This window comes from Sander vitreus, chromosome 16 (assembly GCF_031162955.1).
Source record: "Sander vitreus isolate 19-12246 chromosome 16, sanVit1, whole genome shotgun sequence".
NCBI lineage: Eukaryota > Metazoa > Chordata > Actinopteri > Perciformes > Percidae > Sander > Sander vitreus.
Window position 1 is genome coordinate 24,900,993 of NC_135870.1, and position 18,883 is coordinate 24,919,875.

General features: G+C 43.8%; 1 protein-coding gene across 1 annotated transcript in view; it reads left to right on the forward strand.

The window, feature by feature from the left end:
- LOC144531015 (complement component C7-like) overlaps nt 1-18,545 on the forward strand; it is a 20,027-nt gene extending 1,482 nt beyond the window's left edge. Inside the window, exons 2-18 of the mRNA XM_078270884.1 lie at nt 87-148; nt 970-1,045; nt 2,218-2,359; nt 3,871-4,015; nt 8,657-8,795; nt 9,850-9,978; nt 10,457-10,700; nt 10,875-10,988; nt 11,161-11,327; nt 12,669-12,897; nt 13,784-13,955; nt 15,054-15,141; nt 15,366-15,498; nt 15,829-16,020; nt 16,497-16,593; nt 16,702-16,883; nt 17,768-18,545. Coding sequence (XP_078127010.1) covers nt 87-148; nt 970-1,045; nt 2,218-2,359; nt 3,871-4,015; nt 8,657-8,795; nt 9,850-9,978; nt 10,457-10,700; nt 10,875-10,988; nt 11,161-11,327; nt 12,669-12,897; nt 13,784-13,955; nt 15,054-15,141; nt 15,366-15,498; nt 15,829-16,020; nt 16,497-16,593; nt 16,702-16,883; nt 17,768-17,940 — 2,484 coding nt within the window. The 3' untranslated portion in view covers nt 17,941-18,545. The remainder of the gene's footprint in view (nt 1-86; nt 149-969; nt 1,046-2,217; nt 2,360-3,870; nt 4,016-8,656; nt 8,796-9,849; nt 9,979-10,456; nt 10,701-10,874; nt 10,989-11,160; nt 11,328-12,668; nt 12,898-13,783; nt 13,956-15,053; nt 15,142-15,365; nt 15,499-15,828; nt 16,021-16,496; nt 16,594-16,701; nt 16,884-17,767) is intronic.
- The last annotated feature ends 338 nt before the right edge of the window (nt 18,546-18,883 follow it).

Genomic DNA, 18,883 nt, shown 5'->3' on the forward strand with positions numbered 1-18,883 from the left:
TGTCAATAATAGAACAATTTTTTCATTTTTTTCTTTAACATGATTAAGATTGAGTTAACTGTTTTCTTGCTTTTTTTTGTGTACAGTTAAATTTAGTTGCAGCTCTGTCTTGTTGGGCGTTGTTGGTCGTCTTTGTGTCTCCAGTTTGGTAGGTGTACACACATGAACCACACAAGCTGTCTTGACATCTTATGACACTATTATAATATAATGCACTCATGGTATACAGTATAAAGAATTCTCTTTCTAAGACATAAGATTGCAGCTTTCTTATTTTGTTGTCAAAGTACCATGGTTTTGGCCTGTGATATTTAGATTTAATCTCATTCTCCTGCTGTTGTTACTGCACGATGGATACAAGTCCTCCAAACCATACGACAATATCGGCCATTTATTACCTTCTGATACGACCCACGGGAGCATTTCATAAATTAGCGCCCCTAGCGGTGGCAGAAAATACAATACGTAACGTCACGATTTTACATTAAACCCGTCGTTGGCGTTGTGAAACGGTCGCAGTTTGGTTAGCTCTAGGAACCAACATTAGTTAAGTTTAGAAAAAGATTGTGGTTGGGGTTAAAATCAGGTGCTACTTCACTTTCAGTTACGCACGTGATGCAGAAGGTGGCGTTGCTGTTTACTTTTATTTTCAAACGGGATACGGACCCCGGTCTTCTGGGTGAAAGTCAAGTCCTGTGTTTGTTTGACTCATCCACCAGCCCAACATGCCCCCTAATGCAGAAATATGTTGCTCTTATACTTTGTCACCTCACTTCCCGCTTTGCTCCTGTCATCACTACTACGGCCACTAGAGGGCACGCCACTATAAACCTAAATATAGGCCGTAATTGCTGCTTATGGGGCCGTTTTTCGGGGGATAACAGTCTCAATGCATCCATTTCAGTTCATTCTCGAGAGAGGAATATAACATAAATGTTGTTTAATAATGTTCATGTCCATTCCTCTCAGCTGTCAGCAGCCTGTGAACTGCAGATGGGGCCCTTTTGGAGAGTGGTCTGAGTGTGACGGCTGCTCCAGTACAAAGGTACACACAGATACTCGTATTGTACTTGTGTGGACATTGTATAGACTTATATTCATTGCCTGAAGATGTGATCAGGAGGTAACCCCAATTGCGTAATACCCAAACCTAACCCTTAACCTACCCTTCTATTCTAATTCTAACATTAACTGTAAAAGTTTTACACCGTACAGTAAATGGCTAACCTTGTGGAGACTATAGACTATAAAAATAATGTATGAAGCTTCTGGGTCTAAAAAATAAAGTCAATGAGAAAGTGGCTGCATTCAAACCCTGCATTCTCTCTAATTTCCTGCAGGGGGCGGCTCCACTGGTTGCAAAAACAAGTCTGTCATTTTTATAATGGGTTTCTGATCTCAATCGCTTGTTGCAAGTCTTCTTCAATACAGCATGATGTTCATTTTTTAAATTATGTTCCCATTTATATTTTAAAATAGACAATAAAGCAGGGGATGCTTTAATGGCATGGCTACACGCCGACATGTCAATCATGATAGAGGCTTAGCAATGCTAGCCATGGCACTGTGTACAGTAAAATAGCAATGAACTGGATTTTGGGTGTTGTCCATGTTTTCTTCTTAAACTTTGACCCTCTCACTGTGCGTTTTCACTTCATCAAAGTTAATTAAACATTAAACATTTTGGTCGCCCTAAAATATTTAGTAAACTTAAAGCAACACTAGGTAACTTTTCCCGCTTCGGTCCCCCTACAGGTTAGAAGCGGAATTATCCATTACATTACATTATGCAAGTTTGCCAGATCGGGTAGCGGATCTGTAGTTTGAATGAACTGGACAATGTAATGTAATGGACAATTCCGCTTCCTGCTGCACATGCAAATGAATGGCGGCAGTACTCGGAGGTCCGCGTTTACCCGCTGGTAAATTTCCACTGGATGACTTACTTCAGAAGGGTTTCAAATTGGCAACTTTCCCCCCTCTTTAGCGTTTAGCTTAGCGCAGCGCCATTGCAACCATAAAGAACACCGGCTTGAACTCCCCTGCTCCACCCCCTCGTCCTAAAACATTTTGTATAGACATCTTGTATACAGCGTGTACCTTCCATTGTGGTTCTTAATATATGCCAGAATTAATCATAAAAACAGTAAATAAAGTCTGCTAATCATTTCAATTTTTCATGTCTTTCATTCATGTTCATGGTCGCTGCCCTTTCAGGTGCGGACTCGACATGTGGAGGTGTTTGCCCAGTTTGGGGGTCAGCCATGTTCAGGAGAAGCCACGCAAACACAACCATGTGTCCCACAGAAAGGATGTCCTCTGGCAACAAGCTGTGGAGACAGGTTCCGCTGTACCTCCGGTATGTTGCGACATATATCGTATTGAAGAACATGTGCCTCAGCTATTTTTTCATAACATTACTATGAATTAAAATGTTCATCACATAACAACAAAAGTGCCACAATACTTATTTATTTATTTAGTTTTTTTTAAATTTAGGCTAAATTAGGTTAATCTTGGTTATGGTTTTGCTCAGGATTTCACTTGATATGTGATATATAATTTAGACAGACTTTACAGATATAATAAAACAGGCCATCCTCATTCACTGTTTGTACATATACCTACGATAAGTAATGCACAGTAAATCAGAAGCCACCGTATCTAATATTGACCACAACACTGGACTTTCACCTGAGAGACCGGTGTCCGGGTCCCCTGTACAACCAGAAGTCAACATTGTTATTTTGAGTGAAGTTAACTTCTAAATTAACTTTCATACGTAACTATGTCATGTTCAACGTCACTAAATGTAAGTGAAATACTTACGTACGGAAAAACGTAGGCTATTTCAACTCAACCATGACCGTTTTTTCTAACCTTAAAGGTGCTCTAAGCGATGTCATGCGTTTTTCAGGCTACAACATTTTTTGTCACATACAGCAAACATCTCCTCACTATCCGCGAGCTGCCTGTCCCCTGAACACACTGTAAAAACACGTGGTCTCTGTCTCAAGCTGCGCCAAACTGCACCACGAAACATAACATACAGTCTTCCAGCATTCCAGCCAATAACCAACAATAAGGAAGGGGACGGGATGAGAAGGAGGGAGGGGCGAGCTAGCCTCGTTTTTGTTTGAAAATACTTTGAACGTCAACAGAAGAAGTGCCGTCACCCAACATCGCTTAGAGCACCTTTAAAGTGTCTGTATTGGAAATACTGAAAAAAGTTGGCTGGGATTGCCTAAACACAGCTCTCACAGAATGTTCCACAATTTGTGAAATACCATTGTTTTTGCGACGGCCACATGCACTAACACGCATGCACGGCTGGTCCAGCTATCAGAACAAAAACAGAGATTACAACACACAGAGGGAGTGTGACTTCATTCTCTGCTCAGCACACCACACTATCATCTTTACAAAGCAAATATTAGCACCGTTGCCTCACTGCAAGCAGGCACCGCTAAGTACTGTTTGCTGTTGTATTCATGTTCTTAATGTCAAGTAAAGAACCTTTAACCAATGTGTTTTAGTGCCTAAACTTAACCACTCATATAACAGTAGTTTTGGTACTTAAACTTAACCGGTCATGTGATGGTGCCTAATTGCAACAGTAACATGTAACGGTCAACGGTAACATAATGGTTGCCGCTTCACAGCGTCAAACAGAACATTCACATTATGTAAGATATCATATCAAACTGTTGTGGACAAGTTTTCGTAAGATAAAGAACATTTGCATGAGAATACGTTAAATAAATAAGGAAGTTTGTGCATGTTTTTTCATTTCTTTTTTTCTAAATTAAAAGTCCTTGCAAAAGTCCTTGCAATGTGGACTGAGTTTTTTTTATTGAAACCCTAATGCAGGTCAGTGTATCAGCCGTTCTCTGGTGTGTAACGGAGACCACGACTGTGAGGACGGCCTGGATGAGAGAAGCTGTGATCAAGACAGCAGCCAGTACTCGTGTGACATCGACAAAGCGCCTCCCAACTCTGACTTCACAGGCAGAGGGTGAGTAGCTACAACTCTTCAACAGCAGGAAACTCTGTCTTTACTGTAACAAGTGAGTTTAGAGGTAGAATATGTACTGAGTGTTACATTGGAAACACAGTGTTCAAAGTTAGAGAGAGAACACAGTGGTGGTCGGGCGAGCTAGAGAGTGAATGTAGAGAGGGAGCGCAGTACAAAGCAGTGAATGAAACAATCTTTTCGAATTAATGCTCGGCAGTTACGTTAGATAGTAGAGCCGCGGTATCAAAGTCCCACCCATACACCCGCTCAGCCAATCGCCAGTCAATCCCAGCTGTCAATCATGGCGTTTCACTCTTGTTTTTATACCACCAAATAACTAATAAAAACCAAACGTATTAGAAAAATGAACAATTGAACAAACAGCGTGATAAGAACTACCTTTTGAATTTTTTTATTTGGCCCATGTCCCGTCCGCTAACATGGAAGGGGCGGGTTTATGACCTATACTGCAGCCAGCAACCAGGGGGCGATCCAGATGTTTTAGTTTCACTTATACAGTCTATGCAGTAACCCCTGTCAATAAGTGATGCTAATGGGCAAAGCGGTTGGAAATGATAATAGGCAGCACACCCTGCAACATCTTGCTACATCCTGCTACGTCCTGCTACACCCTGCTACACCCTGCTACGTCCTGTTACACCCTGTAACACCCTGCAGTGCCCTGCTACACCATGAACTACTACAACTACTATTTGTAGTCATAGTTCCATTATGTTTATTGTGACTATTATTGCCACTGTTCAGCACACCCCCAACCGGCACCGTCAGACACCGCCTACCAAGAGCCTGGGTCTGTCCGCCACTGTTTTTCCTCGCCACTGTCGCACTAAATGCTTGCTCTTGGGGGAATTACTGAAATTGTTGGGTCTTTATAAATTATAGAGTGTGGTCTAGACCTACTCTATCTGTAAAGTGTATTGAGATAACTCTTGTTATGATTTTATAGCATAAAAAAAACTGAATTTAACCCTGCGCGCTGTTATTGGCTGGGGGTTACACACCCATGTGGGGCCCATAGGCTCTTTGTTGAAGCCCACAAACGTCCCGCACCACCACACACTTCTAGTGGGTCATAAGATGATTGAGAGGGATACTTTTGTTTTAGTCCACAGATATCTTTTCTTTAAAGTTAACCTACATTTGGTTGGTTTTAAAAATGACTTAAACATTTGTTTTTAGTTTTTAAAAAAGGTGAAAAAAGAAGTGCCTTAAGACTTGTTGATTTAATTGAATTATATATTAATTTAAGCCCCCCCCCCACCTAAATCATCTTAATTTATTATAACTTATTGTTTTCTTATTTATTTTATATTTTATGTTATATTATATATTTTATTTATTTGTATGCTGCATAGGATTATTTTTAAAAATGTTAAGTGATATAAAAACGCCTGTGTTTTATTTGAAAGCATTGCATTTCTTTCCATCCCATGGGCCCACCACCTGTGGGAGGAAGCGCTGGGGTCGGGTGCGCTGCCACATGGGTGGCAGTGAAGGTCAGGGGCCTCGACGGACCAGACCCGGGCAGCAGAGGCTGGCTCTGGGGACGTGGAATGTCACCTCTCTGTGGGGGAAGGAGCCGGAACTTGTGCGGGAGGTGGAGCGCTACCGGTTAGATCTGGTGGGGCTTACCTCTACGCACAGTCTTGGTTCTGGAACCATACTCCTGGATAGGGGTTGGACTCTTTTCTTCTCCGGAGTTGCCCAGGGTGTGAGGCGCCGGGCGGGTGTGGGGATACTCACAAGCCCCCGGCTGAGCGCCGCTACGTTGGAGTTTAACCCGGTGGACGAGAGGGTCGCCTCCCTACGCCTGCGGGTTGTGGGGGAAAAACTCTGACTGTTGTTTGTGCATATGCACCAAACAAGAGTTCAGAGTATTCGGCCTTCTTGGAGACCTTGAGTGGAGTCCTGCATGGGGCTCCAGTCGGGGACTCCATAGTTCTGCTGGGGGGGACTTCAACGCGCACGTGGGTAATGATGGAGACACATGGAGGCGTGATTGGGAGGAACGGCCTCCTGATCTAAACCAGAGTGGTTGTTTGTTGTTGGACTTCTGTGCTAGTCATGGATTGTCTATAACGAACACCATGTTCGAACATAGGGATGCTCATAAGTGTACTTGGTACCAGAGCACCCTAGGCCAAAGGTCAATGATCGATTTCATAATCGTTTCATCTGATCTGAGGCCATATGTTTTGGACACTCGGGTGAAGAGAGGGGCGGAGCTGTCAACCGATCACCATCTGGTGGTGAGTTGGGTCAGGGGGTGGGGGGAAGACTCTGGACAGACCTGGTAAGCCCAAAGCGGGTAGTGCGGGTAAATTGGGAACGTCTAGAGGAGGCCCCTGTCCGACAGACTTTCAACTCACACCTCCGGCGGAGCTTTTCGTGCATCCCTGTGGAGGCTGGGGGCATTGAACCCGAGTGGACAATGTTCAAAGTTTCCATTGCTGAAGCTGCGGTGAGGAGCTGTGGTCTTAGGGTCTTAGGTGCCTCAAGGGGCGGTAACCCACGAACACCGTGGTGGACACCGGTGGTCAGGAAGCCGTCCGACTGAAGATGGAGTCTTTCCGGGATATGTTATCCCAGGCGACTCCGGAGGCAGTTGCAAGGTACCGAAGGGCCCGAAGGGCTGCAGCCTCTGCCGTGAAAGAGGCAAAGCAGCGTGTGTGGGAGAAGTTCGGAGAAGACATGGAGAAGGACTTTCGGTCGGCACCAAGGTACTTCTGGAAAACCGTTCGCCACCTCAGGAGGGGGAAGCGGGGAACCATCCAAGCTGTGTACAGTAAGGATGGGACGCTGTTGACCTCAACTGAGGAGGTAATAGGGCGGTGGAAGGAGCACTTTGAGGAACTCCTAAATCCGACTAATCGCCCTCTATGGTAGAGGCAGAGCTGGAGGATGAGGGGGATTGGCATCAATTTCCCTGGTGGAGGTTGCTGAGGTAGTTAAACAACTCCACAGTGGCAAAGCCCCAGGAATTGAAGAGATCCGTCCAGAAATGCTCAAAGCTCTGGGTGTGGAGGGGTTGTCTTGGTTGACACGCCTCTTCAACATTGCGTGGAAGTCTGGGACGGTGCCTAAGGAGTGGCAGACCGGGGTGGTGGTTCCCCTTTTTAAAAGGGGGACCAGAGGATGTGTGCCAATTACAGGGGTATCACACTTCTCAGCCTCCCGGTAAAGTCTACTCAAGGTGCTGGAAAGGAGGGTTCGGTCGATAGTCGAATCTCAGGTTGAAGAGGAACAATGCGGATTCCGTCCTGGTCGTGGAACAACGGACCAGATCTTTACTCTGGCAAGGATCCTGGAGGGAGCCTGGGAGTATGCCCAACCAGTCTACATGTGTTTTGTGGATCTGGAGAAGGCGTATGACCGGGTGCCCCGGGAGATACTGTGGGAGGTGCTGCGGGAGTACGGGGTGAGGGGGTCCCTTCTCAGGGCCATCCAATCTTTGTACGACCCAAAGCGAGAGCTGTGTCCGGGTTCTCGGCAGTAAGTCGGACTCGTTTCAGGTGAGAGTTGGCCTCCGCCAGGGCTGCGCTTTGTCACCAATCCTGTTTGTAGTATTTATGGACAGGATATCGAGCGTGAGTCGGGGGTGGAGAGGGTTGCAGTTCGGTGGGCTGGGGATCTCATCGCTGCTTTTTGCAGATGATGTGGTCCTGATGGCATCATCGGCCTGTGACCTTCAGCACTCACTGGATCGGTTCGCAGCCGAGTGTGAAGCGGCTGGGATGAGGATCAGCACCTCTAAATCGGAGGCCATGGTTCTCAGCAGGAAACCGATGGAGTGCCTTCTCCAGGTAGGGAATGAGTCCTTACCCCAAGTGAAGGAGTTCAAGTACCTTGGGGTCTTGTTCGCGAGTGAGGGGACAATGGAGCGGGAGATTGGTCGGAGAATCGGCACAGCAGGTGCGGTATTACATTCAATTTATCGCACCGTTGTGACGAAAAAGAGAGCTGAGCCAGAAGGCAAAGCTCTCAATCTACCGGTCAGTTTTTGTTCCTACCCTCACCTATGGTCATGAAGGCTGGGTCATGACCGAAAGAACAAGATCCAGGGTACAAGCGGCCGAAATGGGTTTCCTCAGGAGGGTAGCTGGCGTCTCCCTTAGAGATAGGGTGAGAAGCTCAGTTATCCGTGAGGAGCTCGGAGTAGAGCCGCTGCTCCTTTGCGTCGAAAGGAGCCAGTTGAGGTGGTTCGAGCATCTGGTAAGGATGCCCCCTGGGCGCCTCCCTAGGGAGGTGTTCCAGGCACGTCCAGCTGGGAGGAGGCCTCGGGGGAGACCCAGGACTAGGTGGAGGGATTATATCTCTAACCTGGCCTGGGAACGCCTCGGGATCCCCCAGTCGGAGCTGGTTAATGTGGCCCGGGAAAGGGAAGTTTGGGGTCCCCTGCTGGAGCTGCTACCCCCGCGACCCGACCCCGGATAAGCGGATGAAGATGGATGGATGGATGGATGCATTTCTTTCCAAAAATACATTGTTTACTAAGGAAAGCACTTCATATTTTATCTAAACACAGCACGATATTTGCGGGTAAATCAGCCTTTCATGTTTGAGGGGGTCACCTATTAGATAACAGTCCATCAAATAGATTTGTTGTGTCATGCTTTACAGGTACAACGTGTTGACCGGCAAACTGAGAGGAGGCGTGATCAACACTCTGAGCTTTGGAGGACAGTGCCGGAAGGTGTTCAGTGGTGACCATAAAGTCTATTACAGACTGCCACACAATATCCTCAGGTACAACTTTGAGGTGAGTCGAACAAGACATTTATGTTGGTGTTCATGTTCATAGATAAGGGGAAAAGGCCTGACTTGTCTGCCGCAAATGTGATATGATTTTACACGTAGATACAGTATATGTAGTTTTCAAATTGCTGCAGGCTACAGTTTGTAACCTTTTCCTTTTATTCAATCAATGAAACTTGTTTTGTAGTACCTTCATTCCCCTCACAGGACAATCCAACAGACAGACATTGCCATCCCCAGAGCCATGCAGCTAGCATGGCTAAAAATGAAGTAAATAACCGTGGGTAATGAGCTAATCTCACAGTAGTCTTTATCCACAACGTTCCACTTTCGGGATTGCTCCGTTGCGGCCTGAAATTCCGCTGGATTTCACTCTTTTTGGCCGGATGATCTCTGCAGGGTAAATCCAGACAGCTAGCTAGACTATCTGTCCAATCGGAGTTTTCTGTTTTACGACTACAACAACGCACCGTTGTGACGAAAAGAGAGCTGAGCCAGAAGGCAAAGCTCTCTATCCGCCGGTCAATTTTCGTTCCTACCCTCACCTATGGTCATGAAGGCTGGGTTATGACTGAAAGAACGAGATACAGGGCACAAGTGACCAAAATGGGTTTCCTCAGGAGGGTGGCTGGCGTCTTCTTTAGAGATAGGGTGAGAAGCTCGGTCATCTGTGAGGAACTCAGAGTAGAGCCGCTGCTCCTTTGCCTTCGAAAGGAGCCAGTTGAGGTGGTTTGGTTTGGGTAAGAATGCCCCATGGGCGCCTCCCTAGGGAGGTGTTCCAGGCACGTCCAGCTGGGAGGAGGCCTCGGGGAAGTCGAGGCTGTTTTGCAGCGGCACCGTGGCTCCTTCCGGCGCTTAGCGTCGCCCAGGACGATTGTGATTGGTTTAAAGAAATGCCAATAAACCAGAGCACGTTTTTCTCCCGTCCCGGAAAGCTGTGTGGACTAGCCAGACCCTCCTTCGCAGCGCTGTGGAGGAAGGTCTGGCAATGTGAGACTAATCTCACAGCAGCTGCTCTAATGAAACCAAACGTTGCCTTTGGTTGTGCTTGTGTGCAGGTGAAAGTAGACAATGAAGAGAGCGATGAATCCTACGAGAGCTCCTGGTCCTACATGCAGCACATCCAGTCCAACGCCTTGGTGGGACATGACCGTCGCTCTTTCCACAAAGAGCTCACTGAAAATAAGGTAATGATGTAACCTGATCTGAGTCACAGATCACTTATTTTACAAGTCTTACTGTGACAGATTGCTATAGCTGTCCTTGGGCTTTGTCACCAGCTGGGTTCAAGGTTTCTGTTCAGCAACTAACAGAGAATGACTTTCAAGTAGGGCTTCTCGATTATGCAAAAAATCGAAATCACGATTATTACTCATTGACTTTGGAAAGATGTTGCAATTATTGAATGAAGAAATTGAAGAAACAGTAAAACAGTTAAACAAATCAACAGTGAAAACACCTTGAACTGTGAGTTTTCCCTTAATACTTTTCCAGTTTTTCTTTTTTCTTTTAGGCAAAATAAGAGTTTACTTGCAAAACGTAATGTGCAAAATAATCGTTTTTCTCCATTACTCTGTTGTTGTGAGCTGAAATCGTGATCACGATTAAAAATTGACTAAATTGCACAGCCCTACACATTCAAGTCTTTTCATATGTGTCGCCCAGGCCTACAGACTTATAATCCTGAAGAATAAAGTGGAGCTGGCCCAGTTCCAAAACTCTGCCCCTCAGTATCTGACGCTGTCTGAAGGTTTCTGGAAGGCCTTGTCCTCGCTGCCGCACACGTACGACTACGCTGCCTACCGCCGGCTCTTTGAGACATACGGCACACACTACCTCTCCGAGGGCTCACTCGGAGGCGAATACCAAGGCTTGTTGGAGTTAGACCGTCAGGCGCTCGTATCGACCAGTAAGAATTTTGACAATAATAATAATGTTGCTATTATTTCAGTTAAGTTTATTACCAATAACGTCTCCCATTACTTTTATAGTCTCTACACTGTGTACTAAATATGGTGCCTGCTAATAATTTGAGAATTTTAAACAGTTTTGAATCTTTTGCTCCTGCCTTATTTGTCTGAAGGTACAACACATATCGACTATCAGAGGTGCTGGAGAAAGGTGAAACGCCGTCTCTTTAGGAAGAAAGTTAAGACTACCTGTGAAAAACTAACTAATTCTTTGTCCTCCAGCCACGGTGAGTGAAAGCTTTCTTATTCAGGGTGTAAAAAGCACACAGTGGGCCCTGTAGGGTCAAAAAATACAGCTATACCATTTCATGTTGTCCAGTTTGGATTTGAATAAATGAAATGAATTTAAACTTGACTACCACACAGTCTTGCCTGAGCTCTGTTGTCATTTGCCTGCAGGACACAACGTGAACAAGATGCCCATCAAGGTCAATGTGTTTGGAGGAGATGTGTCCTTCATAGGCGCTCTGTCTCTCCTGGATCTGGAAAACCCAGAGGCTAACGGAGAGATCTACGACAACTGGGCCTCGTCTGTCAGAGACTTCCCTGAAGTCACAGACCAGAAGGTGTGACAGTCAGCTAGTTGTATCTTAGTGTTTGATTGGTTGATGTTAGAGCTTTGTTTAGATGTTGTTGATATTCATTTTACTTACCTTTGCTTTCTACAAATATTGATGTAGTTTTTCCATCCATCATCCAGTCCAACTAAACATTTGCTATGCCCCCCTCCTTAGTTACTGTTGTTCATCTTTAGCATGGCAGGTTTGCAGTCCACAGTGGTAACAGTGGCATGTTTACCATTCAAAATTCAGTTATTGTTTTGAAACAATGAGAGTATTTAATTTCAAATGGAAGAAGACAACCCTAACCGGTGACCATCAGGTTTGTGGGTTGAATTTGATAACTGTTGCTGCCACATTCTACTAGCTGTAGCTCTCTAGCTAATTAACCCATACCCGCCAACACTCCCGTTTTTCTCCCATTTTTTAGCCCTATCTCCGGACCCCCGGTTTGTTATTTCTCCCGGGAAACTCCTGTAATTTGCATGGCCCAAACTCCTTCATAAATAATCAGACCAATATGTTTGTCTAATGTTGACCAGTTGCCAGATCTTGTATGAAACACATCCTACTCACACAATCCACACCATATACAATTTTCAACCCCTTTGTCACCTCAACCTGGCAACCTATAACCCGGTTGAGCAGTTGATCTCTTCGAGGAAAGTTCAGACCCGAAAGCGAGCTGATTAAAATGGCAGGTGAAGAAATCGAAATATAGCTGTAAATTTCAACAGTGTTGGGCGCAACAATTTACAGTCTTATCGACTAGGTAAGAAAAATGACATTACCCAGCATATGAAATCAAGTCATTTTGAGGCAGAGACAACCTTTCAAACACAAAGTAGGGCCTGCAATCACTTTTTCGCAAGTGAAAAAGTGTTTTTTTATGGTTTGGATTGCCCATTTAAAAACGTATATCAACAGGTAAAAAGTACTGGCTGGGCTGGGCTATAACTGGTCAGATATAAGCCTGGATAGGGCACAAGACGCTCCCGCAGACAGTACTCACTTGAGCGCAACACCAGCTCCCTGACAGAAGATGTCTCAGTCCTGAACAGAGCTTTTTTGAAAGTGACCTGGAACCCCACAAAATAGTTTAGTGCTAATGATGATATTGGATTTATCACTAGGTTGCTATTAGTACGCTAGTTAGTCAGACATGCTAATGTTTTAATGTCCTGTGAGTGGTAACAGATACAGGATGTTTCTGTACTTTATCAATTGTTACGATAATGATGGATCGGATATTTAAATGTCTAGAATTCTATGTTTCTTTTTCTTTTCTATGCATTTCTTTTCCTTTTTTTCTATGCACAAACATTCATACTTTTTACTGTTTTCTAGCTGCGTCCTCTGTATGAGCTCGTGAAGGAAGTGCAGTGTGCAGGTTTAAAGAAGCTCCACCTGAAAAGAGCCACCGAGGAGTACCTGGCCGAGGAGCATCCCTGTCACTGCCGGCCCTGCCAGAACAACGGCCAGCCTCTGCTGACGGGCTCCGAGTGCCGCTGCGTCTGCCGGCCGGGAACGTCCGGACAAGCCTGTGAGAGGGGGGCTGTGATCGGAGAACAAGCAGGTACACAAGCAAAAGACTCTGACGGGATAATGGATTGGTTAAAGGTTTAGTTTGGGTTTAAAAATTGTTATTATTCTTAAAACAGATTCAACAAAAAAATGTGTTCTGTGAAAGATTTAAAATGCTACACATAAAGGTGGATGTTAGCATCATCATGAAAGAAAACAAGTCCCCCTAAATACAGCAATTTGCTTTAACGGTTGCATCTAAGTGTAAACACATCAACACAATAAATACTAAAATATCAAGAGAAAAAAATATAATCAAACAGTGTAACATTTGTAATTTTCATACTTACACATTAAAAATCTAGCTTTCAGAGAGGCTCAAATAGGTTTCTTTTCAAGAGCAGCGCCTAAACTACAACTAAACTGACCAAGATTTGAAGATTTGATAAAAGAACATGTAAAGAAAGCGTTAAAAAATAAATAAATCCTGTTTTGTTTAAAATTATGCATATCAGAATTGCATATTGCAATTGTTATCGACTCTTCTGGGCTTTCGTTGAAGCGACCGATGGAAAAAGAGGTAGGTGACAGTACAAACTTTGAATTTAAACGGTTTCTTCACAATGTCCGAGTTGAAAACACATCTTGTTGTCACGTAAGGGCCCTGTTCATGTTGCACAGACATTTTAATTGCATTTTGTGTCTGTTAAGAGGCACAAAGGCACCTTTTAGAACATGCCCCCACAACTGGCATTTTAGCTAACTGGGAGCTCTGGCCCGATTTTGGCCGTTTTTTTTTCTTCCTATCGACAGTACTTGGTGACATCTAGCGATCAAGATTCAGGTAAAAATTTAACGAACAAATTTTTAAATTAACAAACAAAATGCTGTCCATTCAGGGACAGAAAAACAAGGAAAACTTTCTTTCTTTCTCTCAGGGGTGATCCATGGCAGCTGGAGCTGCTGGTCCTCCTGGGGATCCTGCTCTGGCGGTCAAAGATCTAGGACCCGAAGCTGTACCAACCCCGCCCCCAGCAGAGGGGGCCAACACTGCTCCGGACTTCAGGAGGAGCAGAAGCCTTGTGAGGAAGCAGAAATTCAGCACTTACAGTAAGGACATGTGCGCACACAAACTTGTTTGTCACGTAGTAGTAGGACAGAGATCTTCAACCTTAACCAACAACAAGTAAAAATAATGGACGAAGCTTCCGGGTCTGAAAAGAGAAGCCTGCATTCTGTTTAATTCCCAGCAGGGGGAGACTACACTAGTTGTCCATTTTAATAGAAGTATATAGGGAAATGACCTCAATTCTCACTTGATTTATTACCTCAATAAACATTTTTAATTTGCCGAGTTTATGGCCTCAATCATTAGTTTAGAGTCCTCTTAAATACATCATGATCATTTAGTAAATTATGGTCCCATTTATGTTAAAATGGACGATAAGCAGGGGATGCTTTAGGGCGTGTAGGGCTTAGCAATGCTAACCATGGCACTGTGGACATTAACATAGCCGTGAATTTTTTTTTGTTGTTGTCTGTGTTTTTGTCTTAAACTTTGACCCTCTCACTGTGTTTTCACTTCAGCAAACTTAATTGGAACATTTTGATCACCTAAAAATGCCTTGTTCAGCGTCCGCCCAAGCAAGCTAGGTTGCTCTTCTAGCGTTAGCTGCTAACGTAAGGAAAACTTTGCACAATTTCATGTAGATGAATAGTGCCAGTACCCTGGTAAATCTTTACTGTATGACTGGCTTCAGAAGGGTTTACATTTGGCAACTTTCCCTCTTTAGCGCTTAGCTTTGCACAGCGCCATTGCAACCATAAACAACACTGACTTGGTTGCTTCATCCTCCCTAGCTCCACCCTCTCATCACAAATTGGCACATCCCGTTTCAAAAAAACCAAGATGGCGAATAGCCAAATTGCCAAACTCAAGGCTTTAAAACGGCAGTCCACAAAGCAATGGGTGATTTCACTGCCGCTACATGTCTTAACTGTAAAATGTAATTGTTTTTTTTTGTGAGAACCCGATTTGTGTCACGAAATGGGAGATTCTTGCTCCCAAAGCATGATTAAAACCAGTACATATACTTTTTTTAATATCGGAGAGAAAATAATACTTTTTCCTGGTATCCTTGATGATTTGATTTTAGATACAGATTTCGTGACCAAATAACAACCGTGTCCTTATACTTTTGTGTGCAGGATGATGGAGCCTCAGTGCTTCGGTCTCTCTGTGACTCCACCAAAGACATGCGGAGTGCCCCCAAACCTCCGGAACGGATTTATTGAGGTGAGTGTGCTTGATCGATGCTGTATCTCCATTAATGTAAACCTTGAAGAACTTGGGTTTCAAAAAGGTGACAGCAAATGTTGCAAAACTGTAGTAAACTTTTGGCTCTTTAGAACATGATCTTTTAGTTTCTGTGTCGTTTCTAGTTACTGTATGGCAAATAGTAAAGGGGTGATGATTAAATGTATGTTTTTGAGCGTAGCTACTGTTGTTTTTTTCCTCAGAATCCCAGAGACTTTTACCTCGTTGGAAACAGGGTGAGGTACTCCTGCATACATAGTCATTACCTCAGTGGAGGCGCTGTGGCTGAATGCACTGAAAACCAGAAGTGGAGGACAGGAGCGATGGTTTGTAAAAGTACGTCTTTCCTACATTAACTCTGTGAGGAAGGTTACATATTCTGCTCTTTTTTTTTTGTTCAGCAACAGTTAGCAGGATATCTCAGGAACGAAAACTCTGTCACAGTTTTAAAAGTACCGGTTCGGAATCGTAAAAATCCAAATGATACCCAACCCTTCTCTCAGCATGAATCCGGATGTAATTGCAGCTGCAAGTTAAACATTCCTAAAAATTCTCTACTATTCACTCTAAGGAACCCTCAAGTTATCTTTGTCTAGGAATCACAATGTCGTTGTGTTTCCCTCACTCTCCCTCCTCTTGCTCAAAATCCCTCTCTTCCCGTCCCAGGTAACACATGTGGGATTCCTGTACTCAACGGTGACGTTATAGCCACGCCCACCAAAGAAGCCTATCAGATTGGAGAGAGATTGTCCCTGTCCTGTCCTGCGGGGTCAGTGCTGGATGCTGAGGTGTCAGAGACCATATGCAGTCCCAGCCTGCAGTGGTCTCCATCACCAGCCAGCGCTCACTGTAAAGCCGGTACAGTACATACGTATTCTCAGTATCAAATGTTAATGTTGTAAAGTGTTGTATGTTCATATTGTACTTATTGCTCATATTGCTACGTTTAGACTGCAGGCGAATCCGATTTCTTTCTCAAATCAGATGCTCAAGACAGACTTGAGAAATGGAGGTCCATTCGTGGATGCGTAAAAAGATTGGGTCCATAATTTTGGCCCTCCAATTGCGCTTTATTATCTGTATTATATAAGCGCTGTGTTTTATGTTGACACCACATTGTGCTATTTCATTTTGACATTATTTTCCATTGGATAGTGCATAAATAAGTGTTTTGGCATGCCTGGCTCTATCCATGGCATTGAAATGAGAATTTAATTCTTGCATGTTTTTTTGTTTTTGTGCATGATCAACAAAAATCAAACCTTCTGCTTTTTTCACAAATCACACCCTGAGTATACACACACCAATCCTGCTTTCTATATATTTTTTTTCAGCACCCTCAGTTGCCTCTCCTCCACCCGGCCTGAAGTGTAAGCTGTGGGAGAACGTGGGGAAAACTCAGTGTGTGTGTAAAATGCCATCACAGTGCTCGTGAGTATGATTTTTGATCATTATTTCTGCATCACACACAGGTAAATGCCTTGTGAAAAAGTATGAAATTAAAACGTTTTTTTCCCCCCATACACTGTCTTCATTTAGGACTTCTCTGCAGTTGTGTGCCAAACAGGGCTCAAGCAGAGCCCGTTTACTCAGTGTCTGTCAGCTTGGAGCTCTGCAGTGTATGGGCCGGAGCTTTGCGTTGGTTAATGACAGCGACTGTACCTGGCCGGAGGAGACGGTCACATCCTGTGTGGACTGCAAACCAGGGACAATCTGTCAGGGTGAGTCTGCTGGACCTTTTTTAAAAGGATCATTACTTTTTTTCTATAACTTGAGTTTTGTTTTTGTTGACCGATACATTAAGGCTGTACTAAGTACTAAGTCCAATGGGACAAGAAACACAGGTAATCAGACAGATTGTTAACAAGGTAGTCTATATCCACGACAGTCCACTTCCGGGATTGCTCCGTTGCCGCTGGATTTCACTCTTTTCGGCCGGATGCCCGTTACCTTCCGCTTTCTTTGTGTTGGCATTCTAAACTACGGTGGATTTCTGAGGACTATGGTTAACTGCTCCTCAGATCTCTGCAGGGTAAATCCAGACAGCTAGATAGACTATCTGTCCAATCGGAGTTTTCTGTTGCACGACCAAAACAACTTTTAAACGTACACGTTCCACCAAAACAAGTTCCTTCCGAGCCTATTTTGCAGCGGCACCGCTGCTTTTCTCCGGGGCTTAGCACCGCCCATGACGATTGTGATTGGTTTAAAGAAATGCCAATAAACCAGAGCACGTTTTCCTCCCATCCCAGAATGCTGTGTGGACTAGCCAGACTCTCCTCCAGCGCGCTTTGGAGGACGGTCTGGCAAAGCGAGACTATGAAAATAAAAACCCCTCGTTGAAACAGAAAGTGGGTCTGTAAACTGTGATGGATGTTTACAACTGTTAGTTTTGGTAACAGGTTTACTTTTCCAAATAAGTCCAGCTAACCTAGCGCTTTGTTTAAGTGTTTCTGATAATTTTTTAGCGCAATCATTCCCCGATCTCAACAGGAATGATGGCCAAAAGAGTCCTTTAATTCTTCATTATATATGTTGTGTATATATACTGTATATAATATGTGTATGACTACATCATTACATAATCCTTACTTTTCAATTTTAGAATCTAAATGTGAATGTCAGAACGTGTCAGAATGCCCTAAAGACTCCGCCCCACTGTGCGTCAGATCTGGTGCTGGCAGCGTTGCCATGGCGATGACCGAATGTGAGGTGGGGGCCAGGCGGTGTGCTGGGGAGCAGGTCAACGTTTCCAGTATTGAGGCTTGTCCAGAATAATTTATTTTAGTCAGCACACACACACACACACACAAAGAAGGGAAAATCAAATATTTTACACTTGAATGAAGTAAATATGTTCCTCCACTGGGGCTGGCCGATAAGATAAAATAGATTGTCAAAACGATATCAAAAATGTCTACAGTATATATTTTTCGGTATCCTTTCTACCACAATGTCAAAAAAACTGCAGCCAAACTGCGTTACAGCAACATTTACGTCATTTGGACGATGCTTTACGCTCCGATCCTTGCACGTTATGTTCTTTTTTACATTACGCCAAAATACTCCATACTTTTCATTTTTAAGTATTTAATACACACAGGAGTAAACAAAAAATAGGCAATTTATTTATTAAATTACAACATGCTATATCGTGATATATATCGTTATCGAGATATGAAATTAGAAGATGTTGGCTATATCGCCCAGCCCTATCCTCCGCCATCCTGTGGTGTCTTTTTATATTTGTCATGGAGTTACTGATGATGGAAAACATTTGATTGTAAACATAAGATTCTGTTCTAAAGGTTTGACAAAATGCTAAATAAAATGCCTTTGATTGTTTTTGTTATAGGAAGTTAATAAAACACTTTTACAGGATACATTTTTGTTCTCTTGGTTTTGTTAAACTATAACAATTTGAAGGAGTTATACCCTACTTATGAACCAGACAATTTCACAAATCACTTGTTACAAATTCAAAATGCGTTGATTTCCAAATGCCTTACTTTGATTCCGTGGCCTCATAACTCGGAATTTCTTTCTTTATGCATGTTTTCCATAGTTTATAAAATCATGTGTCATTTTAATAAACCATAGTTGTTATGGTCAGCTCTCTCTCCGCCCTGCTTTGGATGTCTTTTTCCTGTGTGTCTGTGTTTGTCTGTGTTTTGTCTGTGTTTTTCCGTTTGGAGTGCTGGAGGAAAAGTAGGTCAAGGGG